The sequence below is a fragment of the Galeopterus variegatus genome, unplaced genomic scaffold (assembly GCF_000696425.1).
Source record: "Galeopterus variegatus unplaced genomic scaffold, G_variegatus-3.0.2 Scaffold22957, whole genome shotgun sequence".
Lineage (NCBI taxonomy): Eukaryota > Metazoa > Chordata > Mammalia > Dermoptera > Cynocephalidae > Galeopterus > Galeopterus variegatus.
In genome coordinates, this window is record NW_007749068.1 from 4272 (window position 1) to 15543 (window position 11272).

General features: G+C 37.7%; 1 protein-coding gene across 1 annotated transcript; it reads left to right on the forward strand.

Moving 5' to 3' along the window:
* The first annotated feature begins 1471 nt into the window (after nucleotides 1-1471).
* On the forward strand, nucleotides 1472-5510 carry LOC103583437 (proteasome subunit alpha type-1-like). Its single transcript, XM_008564750.1, has 5 exons — nucleotides 1472-1554; nucleotides 2807-2851; nucleotides 3137-3238; nucleotides 3359-3462; nucleotides 5372-5510. The coding sequence occupies exons 1-5, from the start codon at nucleotides 1552-1554 to the stop codon at nucleotides 5508-5510; spliced, it is 393 nt and encodes a 130-aa protein (XP_008562972.1). The 5' UTR covers nucleotides 1472-1551.
* The last annotated feature ends 5762 nt before the right edge of the window (nucleotides 5511-11272 follow it).

Here is an 11272-nt window from a genome sequence, read left to right on the forward strand (position 1 = left end):
AAAATTATATATTTATTATACATTTCTGTGAGGCATGTGACGACAGAAATATATGGAAAAGAATTATCAAAATGTTTGTGTACTACAGCAAATTTCAAGTGAGCATTTATTTAATCATTCATTCAACATTCACTTATTCACACAGCAATATTTATGAAGCACTTAATATGTGCTAGACATTGTGAAAGGTGCTGGAGAAACAAAACAATCTATTAATTTAATCCGATAATTTAATCTACTAAATTAACAGTACTTTTTAAAAATCACATAACCAGTGTTGGTGAATTTAAGGAGGCAATCTCTTTTATACTCCTGTTGAGAGTATAGATTGCTAAAACATTTCTGGACAATTTAGCACTTTTTATCAAAAGACTTAAAAACATCCATTTCATCTGACAGTGCAATTCCATTTTTAGGAATTTATTCTAAATAAAGAATGGATGTACACAAAAAAAGATATATAAAACCATTCATAAATGAGTTGTTTGGAGGGACCTAAATATTAAACAATAGAGATCTGGGTAAATACCATTATGTTCACAACACAGAACACTAGGGAGTCGTGTTTGACCTACAAAGTGTTTAACATGAAAAAATGTTCAAAATATATACGTGAAAAAATTTAAAAGTGTGATACGAAGTTGCTGTGAACTTGAGCAAATCACTTAAAGTGATGAGTCTGTTACTTCACCTGCAAAACTCAGGTCCTCAACGCTTACCTTACCTGAGGCTAAGAACTCATCCTTTCTCCTTTATAAAGAAAATTAGTAGTCGGTAGATGTCAGGTTGGCAGCTGTTTACAGAGCTGTCAAAGTATTTCACTTGAGGATTTACTGAAAGGTGCTCTCCAAAGACAAAATACGTTAAGTCGGAAGAAAATGTCCATTTTTTTCTGAGGTATCATGCTTGATTTTAAGAGCACAGAAAGACATTAGTACCCTCAAGAGGAAACTAATGATAATAAAAATAAGTAGTGAATGACAACGAGCCTTGAAAAATGAGACCTCCAGGGAGTAAAGAAGAAAAGCATGTACACAAGATACTCGAGGAAGGTACGGTTGACACACACAAACCGACCATTTTTTCGTGGCCTTTCCTGCAGCCTCATTCTTCTCAGTCACACAACACCCCATATCTCTGTGGACGGTGAATGACAGGTTGAGCGGCAAGTTGTCTCAAGCGATTTCAGGTGCATCCGGCAGCGGCGGTGAGAAACTGGCGGGAATCTGCAGTACACACAGAATTTGGCTGAGGATCCAAGAAGAGAGACGTGTTAGTGGCGGCGCCGCAGCTCGGAGCCCCAGCAGGCACTCCTGGCCCAGGGTTTCCCGCCAATCTCAATTCCTCAATCCTCGGAGGCCCCGCCCACCCCCGAGCGGGCGGGGAAGCTTTGGACGCCTATCGATAGCTCTGGGATACACTACCCTGCCTTGCGCCGCTGCCGTCCGAATCCTCCCACAGACTTCTCTGCAGATCGTCGAGTGGTAGTTTCGGCAGTGCTCCTTGATTCGCCTGTTTGCAGGAGGCCACAGCCAGGCCGGCGCTGAAGTCATGGTGCGTTGTATCCCAATCCCTGGAAGGTTTAGGGCAGAGGTCCGGTCACTGGAGGATGATGAGCCCCGTCTCTTGTCATCCTTAGAGGGGTCTGGGGCCACGGGGCATGAGCGCCTCAGCTCACGGGAGGGCTCCGGCAGTGATTCAGCATCTCCGGCCTGGCCAGGCGAGGGGCGGTCGGTAATAGGTGCGGCCTTTGCCCCGCGGTTTATTTCGCTTTCCGCGGGGCTTCGGACACTTCCTCTGTCAACTAGCCGAGTCCCTTCCACCCTGTACCCACGCCCAAGTTCCTTCAGTGGAGTAGATTGCGAGCGGTCCACAGCAGCCCCTCGTGCTCTGCATGAGACAGAAGATAGGAACTTGACTTGGGGGCCTCTCTGTACTGCCAGTGCGGACTTGACCCCACGGTTTGTGTTTCTGGACCGCCTCCTTTTTCCTGGTGGGGCCGTCTGATTGCCTCTCCCTTAGAACTCGATCAGAAAAGGCCCTTTTCAATCACTTTGTGATGAGTAAACCGAGGCTGAGAGGGGAAGTGATGGAATCAGGGTTAAAATATGGGGCTCTGGGCTTCCAACCCATGTCTCCCATTCCAGCACTCAACCTTCTCACCCCTATGATTATTCTCCCAAGTTCTGACAGACTTCTTTTAATACTGTCATTATGTCAATAATGGTTCTCTCGCTGTAGCTGTATGTGTCCGCCTCTAACTTCCTGAGGATATTTTTGTGTTCATTCATTATGAGTATTTATACGTACAAAGCACTTTAGCAAAGGTTCAAAAATAAATCAGACGTGTCTCTAATTGTAATATTAGAGGCAGTATGTGTTGGACATTTGGGGAGAAAAGATGAAGACATCAAGAGATAGATATTTGAGCTAATTTAGAAAAAAAGAAGGCTTTTGACCATTATTAGGGCCCAGTATAAGGGAACAACATAAAGTTAGGAAGGAAAGTTGATGCGTATGAACTTTAGCAACTGACGGAACCCAAAGGGAGTACTGTGGAGAGTGGCAGAATAGGAAATTGGGAAAATAGGACCTGTCTAGATCTGTGTCTCCCTCCATCACTAGCTATTGGTAAATGTGGAATTGGCTTACAACTGAGTACGATAGTAATCTTCCAATGAGGTTACATTAACAGAATTGTGTAAATGTTGAGTGGAAACACATGCAAGCATGTTTCTTAATAAATGTTAGGAGCTTGGATTTGTAACGTTCCTGTATTAATAGATCTTTTTTCTTTTACTTTCAGTTTCGCAACCAGTATGACAATGATGTCACTGTTTGGAGCCCTCAGGTAAGATAATGTTTTATACCATTTCTATGAAGTGGCTTCTTGTGGCTGCAATATGTTTAGAAACTCTTTAGGTTACAGGCCATGAGAAAATGGAATATAATCATTTTATACATTCCTGGAACTTAGATTTATAATTAAAATAAGTTTCCTGGTTTTAAAAAAAAATCATTTAAGATTTAACTATGCTCAGTTGAGGTTTGGGAACTCTAATTTTTAATTTAATTAAAAAATTTAATTAAAATAAAAGCCTAAGATGGCTCGGGATATGTTGTTTTTTCTCTTTAGGGCAGGATTCATCAAATTGAATATGCAATGGAAGCTGTTAAACAAGGTTCAGCCACAGTTGGTCTGAAATCAAAAACCCATGCAGTGTTGGTTGCATTGAAGGTGAGTAAAGCAATAAATATATTTTCCTCCTTTAGAAAACAGAACTACCAAATGTAAATTTCACAGTGTAGACAATAAAGTTGTGAACTTATTTTTATGTTTTATAATGTCTCTATATAGAGGGCACAGTCAGAGCTTGCAGCTCATCAGAAAAAAATTCTCCATGTTGACAACCATATTGGTATCTCAATTGCAGGACTTACTGCTGATGCTAGACTGTTATGGTGAGTATGATTATGTAAAATAAAGGAAATACCCTTTTTGATTCATAATTGATTATTTTACCTTTCTAGAAAAGATGCAGATAAGATATTTTAGGAAATTATCTGCCAGAATACATATAATTGAAGTTCGTGAATACCTTAGTGGGTTTGAGTTAGTTACTAAGTATTCCAAAAAAATGATTCCTGTAGTAGTAATTAATAGAATTAAACATACTAGTATTAACACTTTAAGAAGTCACTGATACTTGTTAACTCAGTGTATATTGTTTGAGACCCTGTTATATCTAAAAAGAGCTTGACACTTATGTCTGGTTTCTAAGAATGAACCGAATTAGCCTTGCTTTCTTTAATACATCAGTATTTATTAGACATTTATTTTTGGCAAAGCTTAATAGTGGATACTGTGAGGTATACAAAGGTGACTCAGAAATGGATCTTGTCTTCAAGGAACTTAAAATCCAGTTTATCTATAACACAAGGTAGAAAGTGAAGAGTAACATGTAAATTTCTGTGAGAGTCCAGAAGAGAGAAAGATTATTTCTGGTTGAGAGACAATATGTAAATGAAGAAGTGGGGCTTTGATATCACACAGATTGAGTTCTCACCTTCACCACTTAGTATCTGAGATTGGGCTAATTACAAAACTCTTGATTTTTTACCATATTTACTTTTTCAAGGTTATTGTTAAATAGACTAACCTGTAGAGCACTTAACACAGTGCCTTTCAGGTAGTGTGTGTGTGTGTGTGTGTGTGTTTTGGGGGTGGGCCAAAACTAATATCTTAAGTTTGTGATTTGATTAGGGAAGAAAGAATATAAACAGTCAGGGTAAATAGTAATGCCATTGTTTAAGATTTTCAGGGTATCTAGCCAGTCCCTTGATCATTTAAGTCAGCACTGTAGTGATAGCATTATGGGTTTGTGTTTGCTCTTAAAAATGTTAAATATGTTATATTGTGAAACATTTTATTTAACCCAATCTGTCTAAAATAGTACCATGCCAACATAATCAGTATAAGACTTTATTAATGAGATATTGTACCTTTTTTTGGTATTAAGTCTTTGAACTTTGGTGTGTATTTCACTGTTACAGTACATCTCAATTCAGTCTGGCTACTTTTCAAGTGTTCAGTAGCAACATGTGATCAGTGCATGCCATCCTGTGCAGTGCAGTTTTAGACAGCTGTGGAAAATGGATTTAAATAAAAGTACTGAACAAATAGTTTGGTTCCTGCAGTAAACATTTGATCATCAGATGTGATATACACATACACTGGATGAAGCAATGTGGAAAGAAAGGAGAACCACCCCGTGAAATAAGAAATGAATTCCCTTTTACCTAATGTTAACCTTGCTTGAATCTTGTCAGGTTTAACAGTAACACTCAGCAGTCTAGTGTTTAGTATTTCCTCTAGGCTCCTGCTTATAAATAGAAGTAACATTGGCAGGAACATGTAAAGATGTCCTCTGCTGTGGATTGTTTCTTGCAATTGCTCTGTTGGGGAAACTTTAGTCTGCTTTCAAGAAAAAAAGTAAAGTAGGTACTCTTTTTGCTGGTTCAAGACCTAGAATTAAGATAAACTGTTTCTGAAAGTGGGAAGGATGAGAGAAGAGAAATTGTTCTTTTTCCCTTGCTCAGCTTTTTTTCATATTCTGTAAGTGCTCTGAGACAAAGATTTTCTACAGCTAAGGACTGCTTTTGTCTTTTTTAAAAAAAACCCCATGGGGCTCCAAGTTTGGCACAAAAATGCGTCCTGTGGCCATGACTTTCTTACCTTTCCGGTTTTCTTATATGGATGTAATTCATGTAAATGTTTGGAAGAAAGCAAAGTGAAATCAAATGACTTTATTTAGTTTGGAATATCTCTCTGTGATTTGAAATTACTAATTTTTCTTGTTTCTTTTTTTAGTAATTTTATGCGCCAGGAGTGTTTGGATTCCAGATTTGTATTTGACAGACCACTTCCTGTGTCTCGTCTTGTATCTCTAATTGGAAGCAGTATCCTTTTTGTGTTAGCATTTATGGATGTGAACTTTAAAGGGTTTTGATACTTAATCTTTGTGTTAGTTATTAGGAATATGATAATACATAACATAGGTAACATTGTGAAAACTTTAAAATAAGGAATTGGGTTGCTCTTTTATGAGCTCTTATAATCAATTGATATTTTCCAGACTTAGGTAAGCCTAATATCAGGAAAACTATTCGAGCATCATTTTTAGAGGGGATTTAAGGTTTCTTATTGGTTCTAGATGTCCCAAAAAGTCCTAGACCCCTTATATTCAAAATAAATGAGGTTTGGGCCGGCCCGGTGGCGCACTGGATAGTGCGCCGCTTGGGAAGCGTGGCGGCGCTCCCGCCCGAGGGTTCGGATCCCACATACAGACCGGTTCCCGCTCACTGGCTGAGCGAGGCGCGGGAGCAGCACCGAGGTTTGCAATCCCATTGCCGGTCCCCGGTCCGGTATGGGGGCGACACTGAGGGTTGCGATCCGTTGCCGGACACGGGAAAAAGACAAAAGACAAAAAAAATAAATAAATAAAAATAAATGAGGTTCTACATGGAAAGAGATCATTTTGCTAGCACTCATTCTGGGGTTTTGTGGAAAGTCAAACATTTTGTAATATTAGGCCAAAGAAATTCACTTTTTATTTTCTTCTTTCTGTGGTGGATTATGCAACAATTCAGGAAGAAGACAGTGGTCTTTGTTAATAATGTTTAATTTGAAAATAAATATAACACTTTATTCGTTGGTAGAACAAGCTCTTTAACTAGTTTAAGAGACCCAGATACCAACACAGCGATATGGCCGGCGACCGTATGGTGTCGGGCTGCTTATTGCTGGCTATGATGTAAGTTAAAAGTGTATTGTTATATTTTAATGATTTGTAAAAACTAACTAGAAATTTTTGTAGTTTTTAACTCAGCCGAAGTCAAGAATTATGTGGTGTTTTTTTTTTTTTAATAGGATATGGGCCCTCACATTTTCCAAACCTGTCCATCTGCTAACTATTTTGACTGCAGAGCTATGTCTATTGGAGCCCGTTCTCAGTCAGCTCGTACTTACTTGGAGAGACATATGGCTGAGTTTATGGATTGTAAGTGATAGCCTTTTTTTTCTTTTTTGCCTTTTCTAGTCTTTATATAGTGAATAAACATAGTATCCTACATGAAGAAAACTATCAGCCTTTATTGGAAGGAGGATTTGTATGTTTTTTTTGTTTGTTTTTAAATTAAGCCAATGAAATGTTTATTGTTTCTGTCACACATACTAGTTTTTATCCCTTTTGTTACCACAGTAGTTTCAATCACCAGTAGAACTTTTTCAAAATATAAAAGTGTATCCCAATCTTAAAAATACTTGATTCATTTGATCTGAAGTATGACGCAGCCAGAGTTGAGAACCATTGACACTGCCAATTCTAAGTTCTGTTTACAACTCTTAGTTTCCTGAAATTCTGTTCTTATTTTAAGCCACATAGACATTTCTGCATTAAGTAGTTCATAAACAAGTAAAAAGGCAATGTAGCTGTGGGAAAGAAAGGTAAAAGATATAAGATGTGATGAGAGGGCAGGTTTCCAGTGCTTTGCTTCACATTGGAAGGAAGATTAGTATCAGGGTTTTAACATTTTGCTTTGTTGCTTATCTATTTTCTTGTGACATTATAGCAGTCTGTGGAGGAAATATTTGGACTGAGTGAATGCAGAGAAAACTAATTGTCTTATTAATATTACTGAAAGCAAATTATGTTGTAGAATGATAGTAGGTTTAACTTTGGGAAAAGGGGATTCAATGGCCAGATAAGCTTAGGAAATGCTGGATTAAAGTTTAACATTTTAAATTATGATAATTGGGCTGGTGGTCCCCAAGATCACCTCTACATTCAGAGATTTGCTAGGATTCATAGGACTCAGCCTATAACTTATAGCAATATAGTAAAGATATGTAGAAAGACAGAGTCCAGAGGAATCCCTCCCATAAGGGGTCACAGAGCACACTTGCAGCAACATGAATATGATATTTCTGCCTAGAGAAACTCCTCAGAAACTCAGGGTTCTGGAAATTAATAAGGATCACATTGAATCCATAGATCATTTGGGGGAGTATTGTTACTTTAATAATTCATGTCTTCTGATCCATTAACATGGGATGTTTTTCACTTATTTAGGTCTTCTTTAATTTCTTTCAACAATGTTTTGTAGTTTTCAATATACAAGTCTTTTATTCTGTTAAATTTATTCCTAAGTATTTTATTCTTTTTGGTGCTGTTGGGAACAGAATAATTTTCTTAATTTCATATGTGGATTATTCATTGCAATTGTGTATAGAAATACAATGGATTTTTGTATACTGATCTTGTATCCTGAAATCTTGCCAAACTCATTTATTAGTTTGAGTAGTTTTTTAGATCTAAGATCATGTGTTCTGGGAATAGAGATAGTTTTACTTCTTCCTTTCCAATCTGGATGCCTTTTACTTCTTTTTCTTACCTCATTGCCCTGGGCAGAACCTCTGGTACAGTGATAAATGGAAGTGGTAAGAGCAGGCATCCTTTATGTTCCTGATCTTAAGAGCAAAGCTTTTAGTCATTCACTATTAAGTATGATGTTAGCTATGAGTTTTTTGTAGATGCCCTTTATCAGATTGAGGAGGTTCCCTTCGATTAATTAATAGTTTGAGTATTTTTGTCATGTAAGGTTTTAGGTTTTATCACACGCTTTTTATACATCTATTGAGGTGATTATGTGGATTTTTTTCCCTTCATTCTATTAATGTGGCATGTTATGTTAATTGACTTTTAGATGTTAAACCAATTTTGCATTTCTGGGATAAATTCCCCTTGGTCATTGTATTAGTCAGTTTTCTGTCTTGATGACAGAATACCTGAAACTGGTAATTTATAAAGAAATGAAATTTATTTCTTAAAGTTTTGAAGGCTGAGAAGTCCAAGATCCTGGGGGCACATCTAGTGAGGGCCTTCTTCTTGGTGGGAACTCTCTACAGAGTCCCATGGGGATGCAGGGTATCACATTGTGGGAATGGCAAGAACGACAGAGGGCGCTTGTTAATGTGCTCACTTGCTCTCCTTATAAAGCCACCAGTCCACACCAATGATAACTCATTAAACCATTAACCCATTTGTATTAGTCCATTTTGTGTTGCTATAACAGAATACCTGAGACTGGGTAATTTATAAGGAACAGAGGTTTATTTGGCTTATAATTCTGGGACAGCTTTATCTGGCATGGGCCTCAGGGTGCTTCCACTCATGGTGGAAATCAGCAGGCAGCTGGTGGGTACAAACAGATCAGATGGCAAGAGGAAGCAAGAGAGACAAAGAGAAGGTTACAGAGTCTTTTAAACAACCAGCTCTCACGGGAACTAATAGAGCAAGAACTCACTAGTGCCCCCCCCTCCCAGGGAGAGCATTAATCCATTCATGAGGTATCTACCCCCATAACTCAAATATCTTCCAGCACTGCCACATTGGGAATCAAATTTCCACATGTATTCTGGGAGGACAATATATTGAAACTCTATCACCATTACTCCATTTAATGAGTTAATCCATTCATAAGAGCATAGTTCTCATGATCCAATCACCTTGTAAAGGCCCCACCTTTCAATACTGCCACACTGGGTATCAGTCTTCCACACGAGCCTCTCAGGGGACACATGTTCAACCCGTATCAGTTATACAGTCCTTTTTATATGTATGTGTATGTTGCTGGATTCAGTTTGTAGTATTGTAGAATTTCGTTCAGGCTTTTTGTGTCTATTCATAAGGGATATTGGTCTGTAGTTTTCTCTTTTTGTGATATCTTTGGTTTTGATATCAGGGTAATACTGGCCACGAAGAATGAATTGGACACTCCTTTTATAAAGAGCGTACACAGGGACTGGCATTCCATATAACACCTTCTACAAAACTTTGAATTGTATCATTTGTGAATCAGTCTTTTTTTATTTTAAACTAGGAAAGGAAAAGGTCAAATTTAGTGACAAAATCATGTGTCCTCATTTAATAAAATAATAGTCAGCAATATTATTGATATTAAATTATATGACTAGCATTAAACTTTTGACTGTTTTTACTGTGATAAGTTTAGTGTGTATCTAAGACCATGATTTCAGACTGTAGACATGATAAATAAAAAGAGCCTAGCATGAAAATGAAATTAAGAAATAATTGTTAATTTATTACATATAGGTAATTTGAATGAACTGGTTAAGCATGGTCTGCGTGCCTTAAGGGAGACACTTCCTGCAGAGCAAGACCTAACTACAAAGGTAAATATCATATTTTCCAATTGTAAATATCAACATTACAGTTTAATCCTTTATTGGATAAATGTAAGTAGTAGAGGAGTATATACTATATTCGTTAATTTGGGAGATGGTTACTTTGGCTCATTCTTTCCTTTTAAGCTATTCAGTAAGTGATCTGATTTTGAAGTGTCATTTTTTAAACAATTTCTTTTTGGTATAAAGCAATAAAACCAGTAAGTCTGATGTAGAATGTCCTTTTTTTCTTTCTTTCAGCAAAATGGCATGTTTTTGTATTATTTATTTAGTTAAATATGTATATATTGAGCACCTACCATGTGCGGGTACTTTCTAGGCATTGAGAATATAGTATACACAACAACAAACATTTTGGCCTTCATGGAACATACATTCTGGTGGAGGGAGACAGACAATATACACATAAGTAAATTATATAGTGTATTAGAAGGTGATAAATGCTATAGAAAAAGGTAAAACAGGTTAAGAGAAGAAAGAATGACTAATTGGGTATAGGTGAGTAGTGTGGTAGGTGTAATTTAAAATATGGTGGTCAAGGATGGGCTCACTAAAAAAGTGAAATTTGAGGAAGAGATATAAAGGAGGTGAGTCTGAGCCATGCAGATGTCTAGAACAAGATTATTCCAGAGAATACAAGTGCAAATGTCCTGCAGTCAGAATATTCCTGGCATTCAAGGCAAGGGGGCCAGTAGTGTTGGAGTTAGTGGTCCAAGAGGAAGAGCAGAAGGAAAGAATTCAGAGAGGTAATGAAGGCCAGATTGTGTATGTTCTATAAGCCATTGTAGGTACTTTGCATTTTACTTTGAGTAGGCTGTAAGAATTTTAGCAGAGGGTGTAATTTGGTTTAGGTTTTGAGGCACTCACTCTGGTTGTCATTTTGACAACAGAGTAGTGGGGGGAAGTAGTTTTAAGGCTGTTACAGTAATTCAGGTGAGAGATGATGGTGATTGGAGCAGAGTAATAGAGATGATGAAAAGTGGTTCAGTTTCAGATGTGCTTTGAAATTAGAGCCAAAAAGGTTTGCTAACCAATTTATTGTTAGGTGGGGGAGGAATGTTGCCAATATTTTTGGCCTGATTAACTGGAAAGAAAGATTTATGATTTACTGAGATGGATAAGACAGTGGGAGAAACATGTTTGGGGTTAGGGTTGGGGAAGAAGATTAGGCAGCCAATTTTGGACATGTAAAATTTGAAATGCCTTTTTTTTGTCCAATTGGTGACACAGAGTAAGCAGTTATCAGCACCCCCTGGATTTCCATGGAGAATGGTCCAGCCTAGAGTTAAAAATTCTAGTTTTTATGTAGAGATGGCATTTAGAGATTGGACTAGATTAAACTTCTAAAAGAATCAAATAGTTAGACAAGCAATCTGAAGACTGGTCCAAGGACACTCTAATCTTTAGAGATTGGGAGATGAGTAGATATCAGCAAAAGAGGCTGAGAAAGATGGCCAGAGAGGTAGGAGAACTTGGAAAATGAGGCATTCTTCAAAGCAAGTGAAG

Coding starts and splice junctions, on each gene's coding strand:
- LOC103583437 (XM_008564750.1), top strand. Junction 2,852..3,136: donor TCACTGTTTGGAGCCCTCAG/GTAAGATAATGT, acceptor TTTTCTCTTTAG/GGCAGGATTCATCAAATTGA. Junction 3,239..3,358: donor CAGTGTTGGTTGCATTGAAG/GTGAGTAAAGCA, acceptor GTCTCTATATAG/AGGGCACAGTCAGAGCTTGC.